The 27,224-nt window shown below is 40.0% G+C and overlaps 1 protein-coding gene across 1 annotated transcript in view; it reads left to right on the forward strand.

Moving 5' to 3' along the window:
• The window catches only part of MYO1D (myosin ID), a 389,352-nt gene that overhangs the window by 199,372 nt on the left and 162,756 nt on the right, over positions 1-27,224 (forward strand). Inside the window, exons 17-19 of the mRNA XM_017890881.1 lie at positions 14,433-14,656; positions 19,149-19,293; positions 19,823-19,927. Coding sequence (XP_017746370.1) covers positions 14,433-14,656; positions 19,149-19,293; positions 19,823-19,927 — 474 coding nt within the window. The remainder of the gene's footprint in view (positions 1-14,432; positions 14,657-19,148; positions 19,294-19,822; positions 19,928-27,224) is intronic.

A 27,224-nucleotide genomic window follows, 5' to 3' on the forward strand; every position in this document is an offset into this window, starting at 1 on the left:
CTTGAAACAGCCTCACTTTGGAGCTGAGGAATTCAAGCTGCATACATGGAGGTTGGCATTGTTGTGGCGTTTGATCAGATCTTACTTTTAAGGGATTAGTCATAGTTGTTTCCCAGTTATCTCATAGGTATATTTGGTTCTTCCTAGAATACCATAGATGTTTCCCGTTCTACTCATTGCAGTAATATACATCAAGAAAAACTGAAAGGGAAAATAATCCAAACACCAGTATTTTGTAAAGATACAAAAATATTTTCAATTTAATACGTTGACACAAAACTGATACTTGGATGGAAATCCAGTTACCCCAAAGCAATTAAGAACTATTGATGAGCATTTAATGTGTCATTGGGCCTGTATGCAAAAGATTATCTAGAAACTGGAAACGGCTATCCAGTTTTGCTAAGATAGGGTCTCACTATATCACCCAGGTTAGTAACTCTTGGCCTCAAGCAGTCTTCCCACCTCCGCCTCTCAAGTAGCTGGGACTACAGGAATAAGTCCCCATGCCCAGCTCTTCAAATTTTAAGTATTACATTTTTCCGAAGCCTTGTTCATCATTAATACTTTTTAGTTATCCTATGTTTATGAGCACAAAGTTGACTTAGCTCAGCTATCAATTCCAATTTTATTTTATTGCCAAAATTTTAAATCATATGTTTTCTTCCTTCAAAACTGTTTCCCCAAACTGTGATTTCATTCTCTTACTTAAAAATATAGCATGTTAGCGGGGCACAATGGCTCATGCCTGTAATCCTAGCACTTTGGGAGGCCGAGGCGGGTGGTGGATTGCCTAAGCTCAAGAGTTCAGGACCAGCCTGGGCAACATGGTGAAACCCCGTTTCTACTAAAATACAAAAAATTAGCCAGGTGTGGTAGCACGTGCTTATAATCCCAGTTACTCAGGAGGCTGAGGCACAAGAATCGCTTGAACCTGGGAGGTGGAGTTTGCAATGAACTGAGACACTGCACTCCAGCCTGGGTGACAGAGCAAGTCTGTCAAAAAAAAAAAAAAAAAAAAAAAAGTAGCATGTTTATGTAATTCCTTACAATGGTCAACCAGAAATTAATGAAGAAGCCTTAACTAACCAATAAAGACATTTTTTTTTTCTTTAAAGTATGGTTGAATTCAAAAGTTTTGCAGTATGTATATAGTTTGGCAACAAACCATGCTCTCTGCCTTTTACTAAATGCAACAGCTACAGTGTACAAAACCCACTTCCTCTCAGTGGCCACATCTCTGCCCCTTATTATTATTGGAATACTGTAAACCTACTCCTATTAACTATCAGCACAATGAAAACTGTGCTGATGCTATTAGAGATCACACTCCATTCAAAACTTTATGATTGGCTATAATCCAAGCACTTTGGGAGGCGGAGGCAAGTGGATCACCTGAGGTCAGGAGTTGGAGACCTGCCTGGCCAACATGGCAACACCCCATTTCTACTAAAAATATTAAAAACTTTATGATTGGGAATTATCTATGTGTTATGTAAGAATGTAGTAGTGTAGTAGGTTGCCTTATGTTTGAAACCAAGCTTCCTATTAATTATTATAGCAAGTCCAAGTCTCTCAGAGGGAAAATTAAATAATAGGCATTATTGCTTTATATACCATTAGACTGCTTTAAGTGTGATACATTTAGGAGATGGCATGATCAATTCTTGGAGCCAGACAGAGCTGAGATACAGTTTTATCATTTACTGTGTTATCCAAAGTATATCACTCTCTTTGAACCTTAACTTTCTCCTTTGTAAATGCTAAAAACATCTGCCTATTGGAACTATTGGAAGACTTAAAATGAGATAGCATGTGTCCCCTAGGACAGAGCCCACCACGTGACTGGCATTCACTCCCTTCCCTTCCTCCAATCTGCCAAATAGCACACTAGGTTTGTTCTGTAATTTTTGTTTCCGTATGCAGGGCCAGGACTCAAATGTAAAATTTAAGGAGGTACCAAAAATGTGGTCAGGATAGATAATATGTTCATGCAATATTTTTAAAAATCTGAAATTAATGCAAGAAATCTGTGGTGAACAAAAGATCAAAATTTTAAATAAAGATGGGATCCATATTATTGAGCTTTTTCCTTTTGCCTCAGGCTCCAGTATGGCCAGACATGGCACTGCCTTTATATATAACTCAGTGTAGGTTACCATATGAATTAACTTGGCATCCTTTAAACATGTTTCCAGTTTTTTAAATTAGCGTAGACTAATTTACAAATTCATAAAATTGCCATCATTTTCAATTTTTATATATACTCACCAACATTCAGAAAACACAAGTACAACAAACTCCTTAGAAAATTTAAATTTTAAAAAAGGTATAATGATCACTCTTGCTTATGTAAAATTGTTAAAATACATTGTGCAGTTTTCTTCACCATCCCTTAAAGATACCTGTTGTTTTATTTTGAAATAATTTTAGATTTGCAGAAAAGTTGCAAGAATAATATAAAGAATTCTTATACATATGCCTTTCACCCCAATGCCCAAATGTTAAAATTTTAACTATATTTGCTTTATCATATTGATGTAGGATTTTTCTTGGCCCCTTTGCTGGACTCACAGCAGGGGCACCCCATCTACTCAGCCCACCGCACTCAGCCCCTGGCAGGAGGGAGCACGTGAGTGAGCGAGTATGGGGTCTGGCTGGCCACTCCAATCACCAGCATAGGAGCAAGCTCCATGCAGGGCCCATGACCCGACCAGGTGTATTACCCCCAGGGGAATGCAGTGATGCCCAGGCAGGGGTGCCCATGACCCCAAAGCCCCAGAGGGGGTGTTACCGTACGCTAATTAGCTCTTTTAGTTCTGCCATCTGCAGCCCAACAAACAGTGATGTGTTAGCAGCTCTGTCAGCCTTTTGCCCGACTCTGGCCTGCAGCTCCAGGACAGGCATGACTCTGAGCCAGCTCAGGACCACCGTTGCTTCTCTTGTGTGAGGTGGCTGCTCTCCATTGACACAGGCAGAGGGTCAGTGTTACAGCATTTGTGAATATCTGCGTTCAGTGGGTCCTGAGCTCTTGTCCTGCATCCAAGAATGAGGTCATGCTGACAATTGAAGGGTGGTAAAGGCGGAGAATTGTATTGAGCAACAAAACAGCTCTCAGCAGAGAGGGGACAGGAGGGTCAGATCATCTCTCCAGTGTGGCTGAGTCTGGGGCTTTTATAGGCACAGGGTAAGGGAGTGCATGCTAATTGGTATGTGAGTATGCAAAAATGGTTAAAACAAAGGCACCAGTCAAAAGTGGACATGGTGTAAAAACAGGGAAGGGTATATGTAAAATAAGTGAAAGGTGGGGATCAATCAAAGGAAAGCATACCAAATGGGAAGACAGGTTCTCAATCTCGTCCATGGATTTGACTTGTAGCTTGGCCTTTAGGCTTTAAACTGTCTTCGGCTTGAAGGTGGGGTTGCACCGGGGACCCACCTATGTCTGCCTAGGATTTCTCTGTCTCCTGCCTCTATCAATGCTTGTACTTTGGTTCTCTCTCTCAATCTGTATATGTGTATATCTGTGTATATAGATCTATTTGTATGTATATATACAATTGGTTTTGGAACTATTTGAGAGTAATTTGCAGATGTAATACCCTTTTACCCCTAAATATTTCATGTATATTTTCTAAAAACAAGGGCATTCTCTTCTGTAACTATAGTATAATTGTCAAAATCAGAAAATTAACATTGATACAGTGCTATTTTCTGCGAGTTTACTTGGTTTAGGAAAATGTCTTTCAGCCAGGCCCAGTGGCTCACACCTGTAATCACAGCACTTTGGGAGGCCGAGGAGTGCAGATTGCTTGAGGTCAGGAATTTGAAACCAGCCTGGCTTATATGGCAAAACCCCATCTCTACTAAAAAAATTACAAAAATTAGCCAGGCATGGGGGGGCACACCTGTAATCCCAGGCTACTCAGGAGGCTGAGACAGGAGAATCACTAAAACCAGGAGATGGAGATTGCAGTGAGCCAAGATCACACCACTGCAACTCTAGCCTGGGTGATAGAGTGAGACTCCATCTTAAAAAAGAAAAGAAAAAGAAAATGTCTTTCCTGACAAATGTGTATGCCTCTTATTAGCTAAATAAAATATGTATTAAATACCCCATTTCCCTTTCTGCTTTGACTTTTAATTAAAGTAAGCTTTATACACAATAGCTTTTCATAGTCTAGGTTTTCTGGTATAATTACTCTTTATCTTATTTGAATAATTCTTTTATTTTGTTTGATTTCATTGCTTCCCAAAAGGATAGAGCCTGGTTCTTTGGAAATTGTAGAGAAGGAAAAAACTTCCTCTACCTGCCTAGATTCAGTGCCTGGGGCCTGCAAATTTAACTCACAAAAGACAGATTAACTGGAGAAAAGGCATACAATTTTTACTGATGTAAGTATTGTATATGCACAGGAACTTCACAGAAAAGAAGTGAAAAACCTAAAGAAGTGGTAGACTCAGGGTCTTATATACCATTTTAAAGAAAGGCAATAAAATGTGACTAGACATGAGATAGGGGATCTGGGATTCTAGGAGCAATAAATTGTGAGAAAGTGACTAGGAACTGCATGAAAGGAAGTAATAGAAGACAAAGGCTATTTTAGTAAGACCTGTTTATGTAGACTCATCTCGATGTGGACTTTTCCTCTCTGGCGATAAGAGTGTTCTTGTCTTCCTAGTACAAGGAGAGGGCACTTTTCTCATGGGAAATATATGCTTTTTAGTTAGATAGGGGAAAGGCAGAGAGCTTTTCCTGCATCTACTATTTCTTAGTTGTCTTTAGCTCAAAATAATCCTTGTGCCAAAGTGGCATAATTTGGGGTGGCATATCCTGATGCCCTTCAAAATTAGTGCTCTGTGTACAAAGAAATCTACAGTCAATTATGGTTTTTTTCAATTCTGTTAAAGTAGATTTATGTAGAAATTCTCAGAGCTTCGGCTGGGCACAGTGGCTCACACCTGTAATCCCAGCACTTTGGGAGGCCAAGGCAGGTGGATCATGAGGTCAGGAGATCAAGACCATCCTGGCTAACACGGTGAAACCCTGCCTCTACTAAAAAATACAAAAAATTAGCTGGGCGTGGTGGTGGGCACCTGTAGTCCCAGCTACTCAGGAGGCTGAGGCAGGAGAATGGCATGAACCTGGGAGGCAGAGCTTGAGGCGAACCGAGATCGCGCCACTGCACTCCAGCCTGGGTGACAGAGCAAATTTTTGAGACTCCATCTCAAAAAAAAAAAAAAAAAAGAAAATTCTCAGAGCTTCTAATATGCTAATGTTCACCATGAATCTCCATAAAGGAATTACAGTATACAGCTTTCCCAAACTTATTGAAATTGGAACCCTTTTTTCAGGGAGCATTCCAAAAGCCCTGTGTTCCGGAATGTATTTTTAGAACTCTGTGGAATCAATGTTAGGGTATACCTTTGGCTGGACCTTTCAAATATCAGTTATTTTGACAATCTAGAGAACTAGTCAAAATTGAGATTATTTGCAAACAACTAAAGCAAATGTATACTGTGTTATTTTTATGGAGTACTGTGTGTTTTGAATGCTAGGCATTTGTCACACAAGGTCAAAGCCTGACCTGTACTCTTTACCAGGTGGTAAACCACCTCGGTATCAGACAGAGGTACACCTGGGGATGGTAGAGGCTGTAGGAGTCTCCTCAAAAAGCTGAAATATTGCCAGACACCACTTGGATCTGCTCAGATGCTCAAACACTTGACCAAAACTTTGTAGTTCTACATCAAAATGCAGTTTAAAGATAGTCTTGAGAGATTTTAAAGATGAATTACCAAGTTTTTACCTCCTGTTTTAAGAAAACCAAACCAAACCAAAGAGAGCAGTCACTTTCCTACAGCTCCACAGAGTATTTACAAGACTGAATCCTGGAAGATCTGTCAGAATTACTTAACCTATTATCTGGAGTAATTTTATTTTCATTTGTCTGCAAAATAATTGCAGTTTGGGTTTCAATAGTGTCGATGTTGGACTGTTTTTCTGATAGTAATTGACCAAAAGGTTCAATTACTTCTTGAAGTAACAGTTTTAAGGAGGCTGTCAGATCATGTCATCATCACAGTGAAGAAATCATTAATAGGCAGCAATTGTGTGCACTAAAGAATGGCAAGGTTAATGAATCTGGACAAGGCTATATATATAAAATGGGCATGTCCTAAAGGAAGATTCACGGGTCAATTAACTCGGCAAGTTAGTCTCCCAGACCAAGGTAAGACAGCTCAGGGGTGGTCACTTCTAAATTATGCTCCACCAAGCACATACCAGTACCACCACCTGCAATAGTTCAGTTCATCAGGATAGCTTGTAATGATCAGACTCACATGTACTTTTTGTGTGTGTGGCTCTTCATTTTATTGATTTTTACATTTCTTTATTGACTAAAGATTTGGTTCTTTTGTGTCTTAGATTTCTCCTATGTCTTCCAAAATATTATTAATTGATCTGTAAAATGAAGGAATTTTGCGTCAGGAATTATGCTAATAGCCTATAAGTTATATTCAATGGATTGTATTTTCTTCTTGGTACATATTAACCTGCTATTCTGGTAAAACATGAGCACCAGCATTTTAAAAATAGCACATCAAGTCTTTATTCATTTTGTCCCTTATAGAGATAGAAGAGAAAGATTTTTCTTTCTCTGAGTCTTCCTTTAAAATAGCTCTTAGAAGGGGCCACGCCCTTCATCAATAAATCATGGAATATCCCAAATTGAATGCGACTGTCATATTCTAAATTTGATGGAATGTGTGCATACCAAATTTTGTATATTTATAATTTGCTCAGAGTTCATTCAACCAGAGTTCATTATTTACATAAATAAACCCCCCTCTACCATAACTTTTTAACAACCATAAAGTGTCAGAACTCTCTGCCCAAATAACCATATGGGGAACTTAAAGGTAGAAATGGAAGAAAGATGCTTCTAAAAATTGTCCTTAGGCAGGGAGGACCTGAGAAGCTGGGAGCTGAAGCGTTGAATGATTCTGTTTGTGGAAACCAAGAGAATGTCTAATTCAGAGCACCAAGGAGCTATGAAATAGGGATTTGTATTGACAACAAGATAGAAAGAGCCCCAACACCCATAATGACTAGAATTTTGAAAAACAAAACATGGGGAACTAGGAGAAAAAAGGAAAGCTGACCTGTGTTTGATTCCGAGACTAAACAGAAGATACGTAATTGCCCTACTTCTTAGTAGAGTGTAACCTAGAATCCTACTTTTTTTGCAAAGTTTAATGACTGTTAGATGTTGCTTTGAAACATCTGACCACTAAAGAAGTATGGACCAGAAGAAAAAATGGTAGAATTAAGATGGCATTATGAAACATCTGGTTAAACATGACAGTTGTGTTTATATTTTATCCACTCTCTTAACATCTTGAAAAGAGCAGAAAAGGAATAAAAAGTGGATAAACCTACGAGGACAAATAGTACCATAGTAGAAACAACGGCAGGCAAGAGGTGTCAGCATCAGTTTAGAAGTAAGTAAATGAGTGGTTACTCCCAGGCAAGTGCCTGCAGAGAACAAGGCAAACAGGCAAGCCAGTTCATCTGACCACAGGGCTGTAGAAAGATTCTAGACTGGGAAGGACTGGATGCTTCTCTAGGTAGGGATGAGGGGTGGCCCCTGACAGAGGAGGTTGGTTAAAATCTATGTAAGGAGGAATTAGACACTAGGTCTCTCCCCAGACCTCACAAAGCTAAGGGACTACCTCAGCCTCATTCTGATAGATGGCAAGAAGTTTCCTGTCTGAATAAATTGAACAGGATTTAGAGAAGTTCTGAACTTAGGGACGCCAGGCTCAGTGGAGGAGAGGGGTCAGGTACCATATTAAGACCAAGGATATTAAGTGAAAGTATAGATACTGAGGAGTAAGATTCCCCCTACCACCCACCCCAGACACCTTCACTCTGAGGATTCTGGCAAGAAAGAGAAAACACTTCATGATCCTGACATTCTGGGGTTCCCCACAGATGGCTACTCCCAACCTAATCACCCTGTACTGAAGTTCCCCATCCATGAAGCACTTATACAGAGCTTCCAAGGGCTGTTCACCCTTCAGTGTGAGTGGAGGGCCAACGATCCCTATACATTTGAGGAAGCCTTGGGCAAGGCCAAGACTAAAACAAATAGGAAAATTGGGGATTTAGAGGTAACAGGTGCAACACAAGGAACAGTGCAAAAAATAAAACCATAAATTATATACTCAGAGGCGTGATGAGATGTTGCATTCATAAAGTAAGAGCAACATGCTTTTAAAAGAAATTATTACAAGAGCAAGGATAAGCTCTTGAAGATGGAAAACATGACAGCCGAAGTGAAAGATTCAATATCAGGCCTGGAAGATGAAGTAGAATACATTCATTCATTCAGCAAATATTATTAACTAGGTCCTTGGCATTGTTCCAGACAGTGAAACTACATCAGTGAGCAAAACAGATGAAGACCCCCAGCCTAGTAGCCCTTAAATTCTAGTGGGTGAGAGCATAAACACCACCATAATATATAAGTTACATGATATGTTGGAAGGGATTGAGTGCTGGGGGAAAAAGAAAAAGCAGAGCATGTTAAGGAGAATCAAGAGTGCTTGGGGGCAGTCGCGGGGAGGTGAAGACAAGTTGAACTTTTAAATAAGGCCAGGGCTGGCCTCCCTTGAGAAGGTGACAACTGAGCAAAGATGCAGAGAGTGAGGAAGTCAGCCATCTGATGGCTGGGAGCAGGTTATTCCAGGCAGACGGAGCAACTAGCACAAAGGCCCTGAGACAAGAGGGTGCCTGGCCTGTGTAGGGTCCAGCAGGGAGGCCAGTGTGGCGGGAGCGAGCAGGGGAGAAGACAGTATCAGACCACATAGGGCCATGAGCGCTGTAGGAAGGACTTTGGCTTTTCTGCTCAGGGAAATAGCCACTGCAGAGTTTGAGCAGAGAAGTGACATGATCTGACTTTGGTCTTAAAAGGATCACTCTGGCTGCTGTGTTGAGAATTGGCACCTTGGTTGCAAGGATGTGTGCAACGCCATGCCAGCATTCTCTGTTTATACCTGAGTTTTTCCCTCTGAGCAGTCCTCTCTGTTTGCTGCTGTCCTCTTTTCTGAGAAATGGTCCCTTGCTTGCTCCTCTGTCAGTATGCTGTCTACCTGATAACCTCTACTGACTTCACCTCGCAGGTCCCAGCGTGTGTCCTTCGGCTCCCGCTCCTCTGGCCTCATATCCTAAAGCACGTAACGTCTGGCTGGTTCTACTTTTGTGTTAATATTGTCTGAAGCAGGGCCCCTTTTGGCTCCCTTGTTTGTTGAACCTCTCAGGCATATGCAAATAAGTATTAAGCACTTGTTTTTTAATATAACATTTAATTTTCTGCTTTCTGAAGCTTTGTCATCAGGCATAGTCCTTTACAAACGAAAGCTTTGTATGACTTTCGACAAACTCAACAGTTTAAGCTGCTTTAAACAAAGAGAGAAAACAGGAAAATCTATCTTATGCCTTAAATTCCAAACCTGCAGACCCTTGGTGGGAAAACCAACCAACAACCTCCTGCCACACATACACACAAACTTTTATAGAAGCATATCTATTTAAACCAAATATGCTTAGATTATAAGGAAAAATGCATGAATCATTTTTCCTGTAAATCATTTTCCTCTGTAGTTTTCAATGCTTGTCCTTTGATGTTAAAAAATAGAGCCTAAGGGACTTCTGATAAAGTTGGTGATATAACTGCAGGTTCACAAAATTTCCTTCCCACAGAATTGTGTAAGATTAACAAATATCAAATGTAAAAATAACAAAGAATATGCCATCAACCCTGAAACCAAGAAAAGATTCCAACTTCATACCATCAACTTTGAGAAGTGTCATCCAAAAAAAGAAAACTTGGGCCAAATTGAAAGAAGATGCTTTTAAAAAATCGATATATTCTTCAAAGAGAAGAATGGAGCATGGAGAAGTACAGGGAGGAAATTCTGAAAAGTCGCTTTGCTTTTGAAGGTGCTACATTCAGTATAAAGGTGTACCAGAGAGAGGGCTTAGAATACCCCACACCTTCATCGGGGACTCTCTTTCATCAAGAAGCCTTCTTTCACAGGCCATTTTTCTTGCCTCTGATATATCAATAAGTGGGTGTAAAATGAGGAAAGCATCTGCAAGCAATGATTATTACAGCCAAACCAAGGAAAAGCTCCATTAGACATGAAAAAGGAACACTCAGCCCCATAACAAGCCAAAAGCCTCCGATACAACGCAGATTTGGTGAAGCAGACCTCTGATGCATTTATTTCATAGGATGAAGTAAAGACCCCAATGGCAGTTACTTAAAGCCCCTGCATGCTGTCCTCTCCTCTTAGGCAACTAAATGACTGGATAAGGTATATAAACCATGGACACCAGTCCATAATATAGGTGGAAGAATAAAACAGTATCAACTCAGGCACTGTCTGGGGGCAAATGGCAGACTGAGAAAGAATGGCTTACATTTACTAAACAGTTTTCAGGTCACACTGACAAGTGACGGAGGCAAAAAATCTGCACGTACGAAAAAAGAAAGTAGCACAATCGCCGGGAGTGGTGGCTCACGCCTATAATCCCAGCACATTGGGAGGCCGAGGCGGGCAGATCTCGAGGTCAGGAGCTTGAGACCGCCCTGGCTAACACAGTGAAACCCCATCTGTACTAAAAATACAAAAAAATTAGCCGGGCATGGTGGCGGGCGCCTGTAATCCCAGCTACTGGGGAGGCTGAGGCAGGAGAATGGCGTGAACCCGGGAGGGGGAGCTTGCAGTGAGCTGAGATCCAGCCACTGCACTCCAGCCTGGGCGACAGAGCGAGTCTCCATCTGAAAAAAAAAAAGAAAAAAAGTAGCACAACCCACAACCCAATAAAGAACAGACTTTCAAATAGTCGTAACAGCCAATGCTTATTGAGCACTGACTACTCACCAGGCACTATTTTAAGTGTTGTGTATGTATGAACTCCATTAATCCTCATAACACCACAAGGTAAGCACCATTATTATCCCCATTTTACATACAGCTAAGAAAACTAAGGCACAGAGGAGTTAGGAAGCTTGACCAAGTTTACACAGTTCTTTTTTTCTTTTTCTTTTGAGACAGGCTGCAGTGCAATGGTGCAATCTCAGCTCACTGCAACCTCTGCCTCCCAGGTTCAGGCGATTCTCCTGCCTCAGCCTCCTCAGTAGCTGGGATTACAGACATGCGCCACCACACCTGGCTAATTTTTTGTATTTTTAGTAGAGACGGGGTTTCACCATGTTGGCCAAGCTGGTCTGGAACTCCTGACCTCGTGATCCGCCCACCTCGGCCTCCCAAAGTGCTGGGATTACAGGCATGAGCCACTGCGCCCCACCTGCGCAGCTCTTAAGAGTGGGACCAGGACTTGAAAACAGGCAATCTGAGTCCAGAGCTTATTCTCAACTACTCTGCTTTTATAACTCAAGAAACAGACAACATTTTAGGCAACTGCTTTTTACTTTCAAGGAAATTTAAGAGAATAGAAATGTGTTGGCCATACACCTTTTCTTGAAAGCTACTGGGCGCGGGGTGGTGGGGGAGAACTCGGATGCAACATGGAAGAGTAATTTTAAAAGTCCCAGGATAGGGAACTGTTCAGTGGATACAGGGAATATCAAAGAAAAAGATTCAGTTAATGTGCTCGACGAGTAAAAAAATTACTGCTAATCATTTGATGGGTCTGTAAGAGCATTTGGCAAAAATTAGCAGTAGGTTTATAGTAAATAAAGCAAATTTTAAAAACAAGGCAGTTACTAATGATAGCTAAAAACAAATACAATAAAGAAAGAACATTCATACTTCTTAGCACAGCAATGAACCAAATATATGTGTAATATATAACACAATGCAATATAACATATACATATCATATGTAAATTATTCAATGTATAATAGAGTTAATATATGTAATGTAAACATAGTTTATCATTGGGAAGATAGACAAGAAGAAAGAATGATGGTGGGAGAGCTAAGTCTCCATCTTGTGTGATTTGGATAGTGTCTAAAAGGATCAACCAATAAATCATAGTATATGTAGTTTTTGGGGGGGTATCTTTTTTGGGGGGGTGGTCAGGGTCTCACTTCCATCACCCAAGCTGGAGTACAGTGGTGCAATCTTGGCTCACTATAGCCTCAACTTCCTGAACTCAGGCAATCCTCCCACCTAAGTCTCCCGAGTAGCTGGGACCATAGGTGCACACCACCACACCCGGCTAATTTTTCTGTATTTTTAGTAGAGACAGCGTTTCACCATGTTGCCCAGTCTGGTTTCGAACTCCTGGGCTCAAGTGATCCTCCCACCTCAACCTCCCAAAGTGCTAGGATTACAGGCATGAGCCACCGCACCTAGCCATAGTATTTATGTATATGACAGTAAATATGGAAGAAGCATCTAAAACAGTTTGTGTGGATTGAGACTGGAGGTAGGGAGGTGGGTTTAGAAGGGTGAAGAGAAGGGCTACTGTGTTTTTTATATGCATTTTTGTGCTGTTTGGTTTTTTTCAACTATTAAAAACCTAAATAAGCCAACACAGATGAAATTATAAAGGTTGTCAAAAAAAACGACCCCCTTGATAAAGTAGGTTTCTTGTAAAAGAAAGAAACTACCGCTTAAAATGTTTTTTTAATTTTTTAATTATAAAATGTTTTTTTCAATTTGCTAAAGAATCTAACCAAAAACATTCTAATAGGAAGCTCGATAAAACACTTCTTGAAAATTAAAGATTGATATCCTATATAGATGTGGCTCCAAGGAGTCTTAAATTCCTCCCAATAAAAAAAAAAAGCAGCAAACAGTAGGAAACTTAAAATGTGTTTTGTCTAAGAAACTAAATCACATACTTTCACCCTGTAATTGTATTTTTTTGGTTTTCAAGATACTAAAGAAGGGAGCTTTATTTTTGCACTTGGGTGGAGGCGTAACAAAGCCATCTGTACAGTGGATTTGGCTACAAGGAAGGGAGCCATTTTGACTAAAAAGGGCTGCTGTACTGACGCCACATGAGATGACGAGTTAGTTTTTATTGCTTCATTGTCTTTAAACATTCTATTTATATGTGGACTCTAGATTACCATCACAAATTGCCCATGTGTCCTGTTTCCCTTAAATATTATGGTTTTTCTTGACCCACTGGGGTCCCTTGATGATCTTCTTGCACGTAGTGTGCAAACAAATCTATATTGTGCAGCAGGCTGAAAAGGGAGAACACTGCAAGCACATGGTGTACTTTAGGAGTCCGCATGAGGACAAACCTAAAACAACTGAGTCAAATGAGGCATTGCGCAAGTTTTGCTGAGAGGAATTGGTGGGCACAGATGGGGATTTTTGAGAAGAAATAAAAGAAACCTGAGGGAGTCTGCAGAACCCATACTGTGGGCTTTGAACTAGAGGCTGAAAATCTTGGCTCTGAAAGGCCAGGGACTAGGGAGGGAAATAATACAATCAACCTAAGAGTTGGAACAGTTATTTAAGTAGCAGCAAACAATATACTGGGGCATGATGGCTATGTGTACAAGGAGTTCATCGAAGAAAGCAACTAGGGTTGTTTGGCATCTTGGAGACTGGTAGTAGAAAGGGAAAGAAAGGGGTTTACACTTCCATATTGTGGAAGAAGGAGTAAAGTGGTGGTGAGAGGATATATAGGGGAAGAGCCAGTGATTAATTGAAGATCACACCAAATTTGTTTTTGCTTGAGAAGTTGAGAAATATGGGCACCTGACAAAGGTCCTGAAAAAAGTATCTCTGACTTTGCCATGCTTGGATGAAGTTGGCATTGAGACGTTTACAGTGTCATTGATTTCTGAGCACTGAAAAACTTTTAACAAAGTTTCACATGATATTCGTACGTAATCTGATTTACCCTTTCCCCATGAATCCTTGAGAGTTTACATGGTGCCACGCAAGAGTAGGTGCACAGGCTGTGTGTAAATCAGTTTGTAAATCCAAAGTGGCGTTACCCCAGTGGCCAGCATGTATAATCTATGTAAAGTTAGGTTTCACAAGAAAACTATAGATGCTTATGGCATGATGTTCTGACTCATCTCACTTCCCTTCAGCATTCCTAAAATATTTATCCAAAGATATTTGCATTTTGGCTTTCTTCTTTTCATGACAGTAAAGTTAAAACAGGACTCAGCTTCAGGCTCAGCACACACTTCAGTGTAGAATAATGAGCAGCTAGACAGCTGAAACAAAATGACTGACGTGACTCCCCACGCCATCTGTTGGTGGCAGGTGGAACTGACATGCTTTGGCTCTGGCTGATTTTGTGCACACTTGCAAGTTGCCTGGTTGAGTTTGTAAGTAGAGGAGTTGCTATAATGTCAAAGCCATCCACAACTCAGCCAGCCAACAGTATTTTCCTTTTTCTTTCTCTACTGTGAAGGTGTGGCGGGGCACCCTGGCCCGCATGCGGTACAAAAGAACCAAGGCAGCTCTGACTATAATCAGGTACTACCGGCGCTACAAAGTGAAGTCATACATCCACGAGGTGGCCAGACGCTTCCATGGCGTCAAGACCATGCGAGACTACGGGAAGCACGTGAAGTGGCCAAGCCCTCCTAAAGTTCTTCGCCGTTTTGAAGAGGCCCTGCAGATGATTTTCAATAGGTAAGGACGTGTTGCTGTGTGCTGCATCCATTTATGGTGGCAGTTAATACTCTGCAAAGTCACAAGTCTGAGACTGTGATATTGGCTCAGCTATTTGCTGTTATGACATTTACCTTTACCTTATGTTTTCAGTTTTGTAGATTTGGCTTTCAAAGAGCATCTGCTTACCCCTCAAAATAAAGGAACTGTCAATTTGTTTTTCCGGTAGCAGCTGACAGCAATGTGCCACAACCCCTGGACACAAGCCATAGTTAAGATAAGCTACTAGCATGCTGTTTCTACTTTCTTTTATTAGCTAAAAATAAAACCACCACACATAACTCAAACTAGAAAATCCATTAATCCTTTCAAAGCAGTGCTTCTCAATTCTGCTGCACCTTGGAATAACGAGGAGTTTAGGAAATATGCCAGCACCCAGGTTCTACCACCAGACAGTCCTGTTTAATGGTGCTGGGGTGGTGGGGCCCAGGCAGAGGCCCTTTTTAAAAGTTTCCCACGTGATTTTAAAGTGCAGCCAAAGGGGAAAATAACTGTTTTTAGAGCGAGCTGTCTTTTAAATAAATAAAAACCCATGTAAAATTTGGTACCTTTCCAACTGGTCTTTATTTTTTTATAACCTGCCCTGGATCTGAGTGTATAGTTATTTTCTCCTCGCTTTTTGAGCTTATTTATTGCCAGTATACACCAGATATATTTAGTTCTGTCTTAGATACAGCCATCTAGTCACATAAACTAAGCTACTTCTTCTCAAATAGCCATTTTATTATGATACTCCATAAAGAACACTTTCAACTAATTGATATGCTGAATGTACAAGAACTAATGTATAATTTTGTGCTAAATCAGATTTTACCTTCTTTAGATGTTGCTCTAAATATAATTGATGGAAGGTATCAAAAGATAAAGAAAAATGCATGGAAGAAAACTCTTTAATATATATCTCATATGCTTTTTTTAAAAAAAGAAATAATTGCTCATAAGAAGAAAAAAGTACAGAATTATTGAAAACAAAAGTACCTCAACCTTCAGTTCTCAGATATAGTACTATAAATAATTAGTTTTTAATCTTGGCAGGCTTTTTACATAGGCACATATGATATGGGCATTTTTTTCCTAGGCACATATGATATGGGCAAGATTATATGTAGGCTATATGACTTTACTTAAAAATAAGTCTTGAAGATCTGTCCATGGCAATAAAGATCTGTGTAAGATTTTTAAGAGCTGCAGGAGATTGTTATTGATTTTGATGAGATTGCACTACCACCTATACAGTCTTCTTTTTAGATTTTGAGGTTTTACTTGTGGCCTAGAATTGATTGATTTGTACAGAATTCAATGTACTTATTCAGCAAATACTTACTGAATGCCTGCTGTGTTACAGGCACTGACCTAGGTTTCGGGGATATGGTGACAAACAAGAAAGATGTGAAAGACAGTCCCAGTCTTCCCAGGCCTTATAGTCAATGGCATTTGAAAATAACAGGTCTGCTACATTTGTTCTGTATATGCACACGTGCATGCACACATGCACACTCGCACGTGCACACACACACTGAATTTTGCCAGTTGTGTGCATCTAGTCCAGGGGTCTGCGAACTTCTTCTGAAAGGGCCAGATATTAAGTATTTTAGGCTTTGTAGGCTACAGATGGTCTCTGTCACATATTCTTCATTGTTTTGTTTTGGTTTTGTTAAATATGTAAAAATGTAAAAACTATTCTTAGCTTGTGGGCAGTACCAAAACAGACCATTGGCCAGATTTGGCATAGGCTATAGTTTGCCAACCCCTGATCTAGTTACCATCAGGAATTTTTTTGATCTGTGGAATACAGAGAGAGATATATTAAAGAATTCTACTGTGATTGTAATATTCTTGTGTTTGTTTTTCTAAAATCTCAATGTGCATCTAATCATGTTTAAGTTCACTCTTGTTCTTCACAGTAATTCTTTTTAATTGAGCCTTCTCCATGCCCAGCTTTGTCCCCTTTTCATGTCATTGAGGCTGGTGATTTTTGTGGCTGCAGCTGTTGTTGGCTACATGTATTTATAGACAGCAGTTTGCTTGATTAGGATGAGAAGCATGGGTGACTTTCTCCATGGTTGTGTAGGTCAGGTCCTGACTCCCCCAGTGTGCTGCTGTGGCGTTTGGAGTCAGTCAGGGACAGACCTTGTCCTGAGCCACTGTGGGCAGTGAAGACAGGACAGGCTGACCAGGTTTGTAGACTGGAAACAGACCAGTAGACAGAGCAAAGATGTCTGTCCACTAGTCATGAAATTTGGAGACCAAGGGCTGATTCGAGAAGTTGCTTAGGAAGCCACTGAGTATTGTAAGACCCACCTGGCACAGGGTCCTTGACTTTGACCACCAACTGCTCTAAGCCTGTCACTCTTCCAGTCTCTTCTGGAATTATCTTAGGACAGTCTGTCTTGTTGGAGTGTTGGTTGTCCATAGGAAGTAAAGAAGAGGATTCCACTGTTCTGTTGAGCCATTACTTCTTCACGGTTGTTGCTTTGGCAGCCTACTATCTCTGACCCACATGTGACCTGCCTCACTGCAGCCAGCCATTCCATGTGCAGGGAACAGGCACAGCTCTCACCTTAAAATCCTTCACCTCCTGCCCTTGCTACTAGTCCCTGCCACTTCAGGCTTCAGGATTCTCATCTATGCCTGAGGGGTTCTCTCCTTCCACTGAGTGCTCTGCCCTGAGTTAGCCGCTTCCCTATCAGCTGGATCCCATCTGCTTTGTATCTTCAGAAAGTCATTACACTTTCTACTTCATTGACATCATTCCCATTTTCTGGTGTTGTTATAAATTTTTCCTTATTTTTATATTTATTTGGTTATTTCACTGGGAATTTTCCATTTTAGTTAAATCTCATTCTATGGAAACAAGTTTGAGAACAACTGACCTTGATTATTCATCTGATTAAAAGGAAGTTCTCGGTTTGCTTCCAACCTCCCTGCTTCAAGCTCCTGTGTCAGAAAAGAGGATATAAGCATCGTGTAGGGCTAGGATGCTGCCAAGAGCATAAGAGAACTTGTACCTGTTTCTTCCCAATCAGGAACAGGTTATTTTTGGTTTAAGCTTTCAGTTGCTTAGCCAAAAAATCTTGGAGTTGTCCTTAAATCCTCTCTGGCCCCCAGATCTAATCCATTGTCAAATTCTATTTGTTCTTTCTTCAGAAATATCCAGAACCAACACTTATCTCCACCTCCACCTCCCTGATCCAAGCCACCTTGCTGTAGCACGTGTGTTACGGAAATAGCCATCTAACAGGTCTTCCTGTTCCCAGCCTACAGCAACCACAACGATCCTTTTAAAGCATGAGTCGGGTCATGTCCTGTCTTTATTCCAGACCTTCCAATGGCTTCTCATCTCATTCAGAGGAAAGGCCAAAGTCCTGATCATGGTCTCTTGGCTCTGTGGATTCTGACCCTGACTCTCCCAGCTCCTTACACTGCTCCTCTAATGCACCAAGCAAGCTCACATCCCAGAGCCTTTGCACTTGCTGTGTTCTCTTCTCTTCCTGGAACACTCTGGCTCAGGTCTCAGGTCTCCATATGACCAGCTCCCTCACGTCCTGTAGGTCTCTGCTCATCTATCCTTATCAGTGGTGCCTGCCCAGACCACCCCATATAAACCACCCTATATAAACCACACCTGCTCCTCTTTCCCTCTTCCATACTCCCTGTCCTCCTTGCCTTACCTTCACCATCCTACATACTATAGGTCTACTCATATATTTGCTGCCTGTCACTCCTCTCCAGAATGCAAGCCCCTAGCAGAAAGGACCTTTGTTTAACTTATTACTGTGCCCCCACTGCCTAGAACAGCACCAGGAGTTTAGCAGGCACCTAGAAAGGCTTCGTCGAATGAATGAATGACGAATCCAATTTTCTGTGCCCTAAATATAAATATTATGAGAGCCCATGTATCACTAAGTTCTAGTTGCTTTCAAAACACACAAACAACAAAGCAAGTTTTAGAAAAGATCTGTCTACATAAAATGATATGTATTTTAGCAACTTCTGTGTGTATTTTGGAGGCATTTTACTTTTTTTAGCATGCCAGTACTTTGATTTCATTCTACTTAATGACAGCTTCAGTTATTTTTGAGAATGCATGGAGCCCAGGCACGGTGGCTCATGCCTGTAATCCCAGCACTTTGGGAGGCCGAGGCAGGCAGATCACTTGAGGTCAGGAGTTCAGGACCAGCCTGGCCAACATGGCAAAACCCCCGTCTCTTATAAAAATACAAAAATTAACCAGGCATGGTGGTGCACACCTGTAATCCCAGCTACTCAGGAGGCTGAGGCAGGAGAATCGCTTGAACCCGCGAGGCAGAGGTTGCAGTGAGCTGAGGTCATGCCATGCACTCCAGCCTGGGAGACAGAGGGAGATTCAACAAAAATAAAAGAGAGAGAGAGAGAGAGAGAATGCATGTGATTGCATTTCTAACGTCTAAACATGTTGTCTCTTTACTTGTAGATGGAGAGCATCCCAGCTCATCAAGAGCATTCCGGCCTCAGACCTGCCCCAGGTCAGGGCAAAGGTTGCAGCCATGGAAATGCTGAAAGGTCAAAGGGCTGACCTCGGGCTCCAGAGGGCCTGGGAGGGCAACTATCTTGCTTCAGTAAGTCCAAGGGAACAAAGTGACATCTACTCCTACTTCCTCTACAGAAAAAAGAAAAGAATATTTCTCCAGATAATTTGCAGAAAGGATAAAACACCTTTAGAAACTAAATAATTTCTATGAGATACTAAAACATTTTATTGCTTCTCAATGTACAGTATTTGATGTTTGTCCCATGTTAAAAAGGGTTCTCTGGGTTGTATCCATATGTATTAAATATACTCTATAACCTGGCCTTTGACCACTTAAACCTTTCCTTATATCATTTAGTGACGATTTTTTAGTTACTATCTTTATATTAATTATTCCCAGACCTACACTTTATCCTCTCTCCCATTCCTTATTTTACAGTTTTTACAGGATCTTTGATGTTACAACAGCCGTTAGTAGCTTACCATCTGGGGTGAGGAGATAAAGAGCGCATGTGTGAAACTATATAAGGATGGTTATAAAGCAGTACACTGAAAGACTGCCTTTCCTTCTACAATGCTAAGCATACTCATTTTGTCTTGTTTCCTTTTTCTTTCAGAAGCCAGATACACCTCAGACCTCAGGCACTTTTGTCCCTGTTGCTAATGAATTGAAACGGAAGGACAAATACATGAATGTCCTCTTTTCCTGTCATGTCCGTAAGGTAAGGCAAGCTTGAACCAGATGATCTTGGAAAGGAACCGGACCGATTCAGATGAAACTCACTTAAGTAAGCCTGTAATAAAACATAACAGTAGGTACATAACTAGCTTTATCATCAGTGCACTAGACCTGTCTGTGCTGAGGCATTGTAGGAATGGCTGAGGTGACTACAACTTTACAGTTAGGCTATAAAGCCTTCTTTTTTTTTTGAGATGGAGTTTTACTCATGTTGTCCAGGCTGGAGAGCAATGGCGCAGTCTCAGCTCACTGCAACCTCCACTTCCCAGGTTCAAGTGATTCTCCTGTCTCAGCCTCCCAAGTAACTGGGATTACAGGCATGCACCACCACGTCTGGCTAATTTTGTATTTTTAGTAGAGACACAGTTTCACCATGTTGGTCAGGCTGGTCTCAAACTCCTGATCTCAGGTGATTCACCTGCCTCAGCCTCCCAAAGGGCTGGGATTCCAGGACTGAGTCACCATGACCAGCCAATTTCTTTTTAAAACTAGAAGAAAAAAAAAACTAGATGGCAGGGACCTCTTTGAACTCAGGGATTTGTATTTCACTGCATGTGTATCTTTCATAGCAGCTGTATATCTGCTTTATATTTAATGGTCATTTCGTACTTTTTATACCTACATTATTTCTTTTGTTTTTTTTGAGATGGAGTCTTGTTCTTCACCCAGGCCGGACTGCCTCAATGCAATCTCATCTCACTGCAAGCTCCGCCTCCCGGGTTCATGCCATTCTCCTGCCTCAGCCTCCTGAGTAGCTGAGACTACAGGCGCCCACCACCACGCCCTTTTAGTAGAAATAGGGTTTCACTGTGTTAGCCAGGATGGTCTCACTCTCCTGACCTCGTGATCCGCCTTCCTCAGCCTCCCAGAGTGCTGGGATTACAGGCGTGAGCCACTGCGCCTGGCCTATACCTACATTATTTCTATAAAACAGGGTTTGGGAGAGGAAGAACTGAGTTTAAAAAAAAAAGGAATGGGGCATATTGAGATTTGGAAGGTGAGGGAAAAGTTACATGCTGTGAATGTATTTGCTTGTCTCATGCAGGATACTTGGGCTGCTGTTTACCTGAAGATGATAGCAGTTGGGCAAATGGACGTTGGGAAATGGAAGGCAAAGGACGTAGATAGTCTTAAAAAAAAAAACCTTAAAAAACTTGTTTAGAAGAACACAGAAGAATTGAAATTATCATTAAAAGAGTATTTTGTAGAATTATCCAAATACATTTTAAAATATTAAAGAAATCATAATTTTTTTAAAATATTGACTTGGTTGATCCAAGAAGAGACAGTAACATAAATATGGCAATAGACAAAGGAAGAATTAAGAAAATTATCAAAGAATTACCTCATTACAAAGGCCCAAGTTTAGGTGATTTTACACGTGCTTCATTTCAGATCTTTTAAAAAATAATAATTACAGTATTATTCAGATCAAAATAATGAAGTATGATTTTTCAACTATAAATTTGGCAGTCTTTAAAGTGTTGATAATAACCAATGTTTGTAAGGATGTAAGAAGACATTTTTGGTAGGAGTATAAGATATAGTCTAAAAATTTAGAGTGGACAATTTGGCAATATCTATGAAAATCTAAAATTCTCATACCACTTAATCTAAGAATTCCACAACTCATATTTACCCTACAAATATATCTGCACAGATACCCAGAGAGAAAGATGTACAGGTTTGTACATTGTAACAGCCAGAAAAACTGGAAAAAAATATGAATATGTATCAATAAGTAATTAGATTAATCAATTGTGTATGTACACAGTAATATATAGTGATATTATTTAAATGAGCGGGAGGCCAGGCGTGGTGGCTCACGCCTATAATCCCAGCACTTTGGGAGGCCAAGGCAGGTGGATCACGAGGTCAAGAGATCAAGACCATCCTAGCCAACATGGTGGAACCCCGTCTCTACTAAAAATACAAAAAAAATTAGCTGGGTGTGGTGGCGTGCACCTGTAGTCCCAGCTACTCAGGAGCCTGAGGCAGGAGAGTTGCAGTGAGCCGAGATCGTGCCACTGCACTCCAGCTGGGCAACAGAACAAGACTCTGTCTCAAAAAAAAAGAAAAAAGTGGGAAAAAGATATATGTGGGGAGAAAAGGACGAAATATGTGAAACAGTGGTTTTCAAGACAGTGGACATCAAGCAAGGAAAGACAGTGTTCCCTGAAATATGAAGAAAAAAATGAGGTGATGAGCCCTGCAATTTACCAGTTTTCTGTCTTGAGAGACTTTCCAGTCCCAGGATGAGCAGGCAGGGAAGCCCAGGCAGAGCCCAGTAGACAAAGACAAAGCTTTTCAATAGTGAGAGAGCGACTAAGGCAGCTAGAATTTGCAGAGCAGAGTATCAGAGAGGAGAAAGTTGCACAGAGAGAAAACTCTGAAGATCTGTAGAGGGTTCACTTTGACTGTTCATCTGAGTACTGATCAGCACGTACCTATGTGTGTATGAGGAAATAACTCAAGGCTGGGAAACAGCAACCGAAAAGGATTATAGGCAACAATACCCAGTACTCACACAGGGTTGCAAGTAGTGCCTGTTCACACCAGCCAGATTGGAAAACCTTGTGATTTATGAGGCACTGAATAGAGTACTGACAAGAGACTGCCTCAGTAGGGGGTTATAACTATCCCTTGACCAAACACTGTTCTGATCCTACCTAATAAATCTTGAAAGCACAACCAGAGATGATCAAACTGTTCCCAAGTAACCTAACCAGAACAAAGCTCAAAAATGATTATAGGAATACAAAAATATCCCACTCACAGAAGGTAAAATTCACAACATATGACATCCACTCAAGTTTCCAAGCATACAAGAGACTACAACTTATAAGGAGAGAAAAAAATTAATCATTCAAACTGACCCAGAACTGATATAGATTATAGAATTAACAGACAAGGTCATTAAAATAATTATTATGATTATATTCCATATCTTCAAAAAGCTAGAGGAGAGATTGAACATGTTAAATAAACACATGGAAGATTTTTTTAATGACCTGCATGAAGTTGTAGAGATGAAAAATACAATTTCTGGGAGGAAAAAACATACTCAATGTGATTAACAGCAGATTAGTCTTTGCAGAAGAAAAACTAGTGAATTTGAAGATATAGCAATAAAAACTACCCAAAATTAAACACAGAGAGAAAAATAAAAGGCTAAAACAAAGCATCAGGAAGCTATTAGATGACTTCCTGTGGCCTAATAAAGGAGCAGTTGAAGTCTCTGAGGGAGAGGAGAGGAGAGAAATAAACAATATTTTTTAAAATAATGGTTGATATTTCCCCAAAATTTGATGAAACGTTAAACGCACAGATCCAAGAAGCTCAACAAACACTAAACACAAGAAACATGAAGTAAACTATACTAAGGTAAATTGTGATTAAATTGCTCAATACCAGTAATAAAGAGAAAAAAGACACGGAGGAACAAGGAAAGGATGCATCCAATTTCTTGTCAGAAGCAATGCAAGTAAGGAGACAGTGGAGTACTTTAAAGTACTGGTGAAAAAACAACAACAACTTAGAATTCTATACCCAGCAAATATATCTTTCAGAAACCAAAGTGAAATAAAGACTTTTTCAGACATATCTGAAGATAAACACTATACGAAATATTAAAGGAAGTCATCTAGACAGAAGGAAAATTATACCACATGAAAATGTGGACATGCACCAAAGAATGAAGAGCAAGGGAAGTGGTAGCTACATAGACAGATACATGTCTTTTCTTACTTAAATGTCTTTAAAAGATAATTGACTGTATACCAATATTTATGGCAACATTATCCATAATAACCAACAGGTGAAAGCAATTGAAATGTCCATCGATGGATGAATGAATAAAGAAAATGTGGTATAGACCAGGCATGGTGGCTCACGCCTATAATCCCAACACTTTGGGAGGCCGAGGCGGGTGGATCACTTGAGGCCAGGAGTTCGAGACCAGCCTGGCCAACATGGTGAAACCCCATCTCTACTAAAAATACAAAAATTACCCGGACGTGGTGGTACAGGCCTGCAATCTCAGCTGCTCGGGAAGTTGTGGCATGAGAATCACTTGAACCCAGCGGGTGGAGGTTGCAGTGAACTGAGATCACACCACTGCACTCTAGCCTGGGCAACAGAGTAAGACTCTGTCTCAAAAAAAAAAAAAGAAAAGAAAAGAAAATGTGGTATAGCCATACAATGGATAAAAAGCCAGAAATACATGCTACAACCAAGATGAACCTTGATATTATACTAAGAGAAATAACCAGATACAAATGGATAAATATTGTATGATCCCACTTCTATAAGGTACCTAGAATGATCTGATTCTTAGAGACAGAAAATAGAATAGTAGTTCTAGGGGTTGGGGAAAGAGAAGACTGGGGAGTTATTGTTTAATGGGTATAGAGCTTCAGTTTGGAATGATAAAAGTTCTTGAGATAGATAGTGGTGATGGCTGCACAACAATGTGAATGTGCTTAATGCCAGTGAAGCATTGACCTATACACTTAAAAATGATCCAAATCGAGAATTTTGTTATGTGTATTTTACCAGAATTTTTTAAATGAAAAATCACAATTGGCTACTTAAACAGAAACAATGATAAAGTAGCGTAGAGTTTATAATATATGTAGAAGTAAAATTTATGATAACAATAGCACAAAGATGGGGAAATGGAAATATACTATTGTATGGTTTTTATACCATAAAGTGATACAATGTCAGTGACTGTGATATGTTATAAATGTATTCTGCAAATCCTAGAAGAACCACTAAAATGGCAATACAAAAAGTTATAACTAATAAACCAACAAAGGAGAGAAATGAAATTATTTTTTAAAAATCTCAGTGCAAAAGAAAGCAGAGAAATGTGGAAAAGGGAACAAAGAGCAAATGGGACAAATAGAAAACAAATTGAAAATGATAAATTTAAACCTAACTGTACTGATAATCACATTAAATGTCAGTGGTCTAAAAACACCGCAATTAAAAGGCAAAGATTATGGCTTCTTAGCATGTGGATGTGTGCACCAACCCCAAAGCTCTCCAAACCCCATAATTTTGAGTTTATGGCGGTTTTATTACACAGGCATGGTTGATGAAATCATTGGCTATGGGTAATTAACTTAATCTCCAGCCCCTCTCCCTTCCATGAAGCTTAAGGGGTGGGGCTGAAAATTCCAACCCTCTAATCATGCATTGGTCTTTCTGGCAACCAGCCCCAATCCTGAAACTATCTAGGAGCTCCTAGTCATCAGTTATCTGATTAGCAGATAGAAACTCTTATGTTGGGAATCTGGGACTAAGACTAAATAAGTATTATAACAAAAGGTGATTCTATAACCTCTACCACTCATAAAATAACAGGAGTTTTGAGAGATTTGTGTCAGGAACTGGGATGATGAGCAAATATATATATATTTCTTATATCACAATCAGTGTTTGAACATTATAAGGAAGAAGAAAGAGGTCAACTCAACATGATAGAGGCTTGTTTTTTTGAGACAGTCTTACTTTGTCACCCAGACTGGGGTGCCGTGGCACAATTTCGGCTCACTGCAACCTCCGCCTCCTGGGTCAAGTGATTCTCTTGCCTCTGCCTCCCCAGTAGCTGGAATTACAGGTGCACACCACCATGCCTGGCTAATTTTTCTATTTTTAGTATAGACAGAGTTTTGCCATGTTGGCCAGGCTGGTCTCAAACTCCTGACCTCAAGTGATCTGCCCGTCTAGGCCTCCCAAAGTGCTGGGATTACAGGCATGAGCCACCTGCCCAGTCATCAATGTGATAGTGGCTTTTTAATAAAATAGAGAGCAGCTGGTTACAGTTAGAATAAAATAAATGTCATCATCAAGGAAAGACTGCTGGCAGTATCTTGGAGTGGGTTACCACACTCCAGAGTTTAGTTCTGAACTCTGAGATTTAGAAACTCTATTTTATAAGTATACCTAGAGTTGATCAGACTATCAAGAAAAGACTTTTGCTAACCAGATTCACACACCCACGCAAGAAATGTATAAGCTATAATGTCAGTTTGTAAATATAACAAAGGAATGTACCATGCCACTGAGTCCTCATATTCACTATCTAGTGTACTTTAGTATCAAGCGGCTGGGAAATCAAATTAGTAATCAGAGCAGTTGATCAAAGACAGTAGGATGGTTTTAAGAATTAGGTCATTTACTACAGAAACCCTTGATGTCTCTATCTTTCCAGCAATGACAATTTTATGTCTGACAGAGAACATGTCTTTACCTGGGTCCTGCTGGATTAAAAACTGAAGCATTCTTACTCATGTCCCTGTATTTCCAAGTTCAAAGCAAAATACTTTGTTCACCCTGTAGCTTAAATACGACTTTAGAAACTGTTCAATCCCAAGGCTATGCCAAGGTAAACTTGATAGGATTTCAGTAAAGCCCTCTTCTTTATGCTTAGATTCTCTCTGAAACAGCCACTTTCCATTAACCACGTTATAAAATGTCCTTTGAGGTGAAAGACTTCTGTAAATAGCTACTTTCACCCATAATGTGTTTTCTCCTTGTCTGCCTCTCCAGATAAATTTTATCTGTGGCCCCTGTGGTACTGACTAAACCTAAAGACAGAGATCACTTGTAGTGTTTAGGGAAAAACAAATGCTAGGGATTTTTTCCTTTGGTTGAAGATTTTAGTTTTGGATAATAGAAGAAACAAGATGAGGGTTTATCTAATACTGAGTCTGTAATCTAGTTTTTCTATTACTGTATGAATTTAAGTGGAAGAAAAGAGTGCTTTTATGCCATAATTATAAGTCTGGAATTTCTATCTATATGTAGAATTTTTTCCTTTGCCATTTTGATATAGCTAAATTAATGCAATCTAAGGCTTTTACTTTGTTACCTGATGTCCTTCCCACTCAATTCATATTTTGAGGATAATTTAAGCTGCTGAAACAGAAGGTAAAGATTTGCGATGTGTTCTCTTTAGAAATTACATTTTTTGCATATAAAAATGTAATATTTCCAAACAGTGTTTTCGTACAGTTGCTGCTTTGAGGTTTTGTTTGTTGTTTTAGATTAACTCAGGAACATATAAAAAGGACATGGGACCTACTTGTGTCGACTCTGGAATGACCTTATGAAATTATGTAACAAGTTTTTTTAAATCATATTCTTTTGCCCTACACGCATATGTTTTTCAACATGATTCCACAAAAGATGACATGCATGACTTTTACTTATTATTGTTTGCTTTCTTTCGTATATATATATATATATATTTTTTTTTTTTTTTTTTTTTT

The sequence above is a fragment of the Rhinopithecus bieti genome, unplaced genomic scaffold, assembly GCF_001698545.2.
Source record: "Rhinopithecus bieti isolate Rb0 unplaced genomic scaffold, ASM169854v2 scaffold_19652, whole genome shotgun sequence".
Classification (NCBI taxonomy): Eukaryota; Metazoa; Chordata; class Mammalia; order Primates; family Cercopithecidae; genus Rhinopithecus; species Rhinopithecus bieti.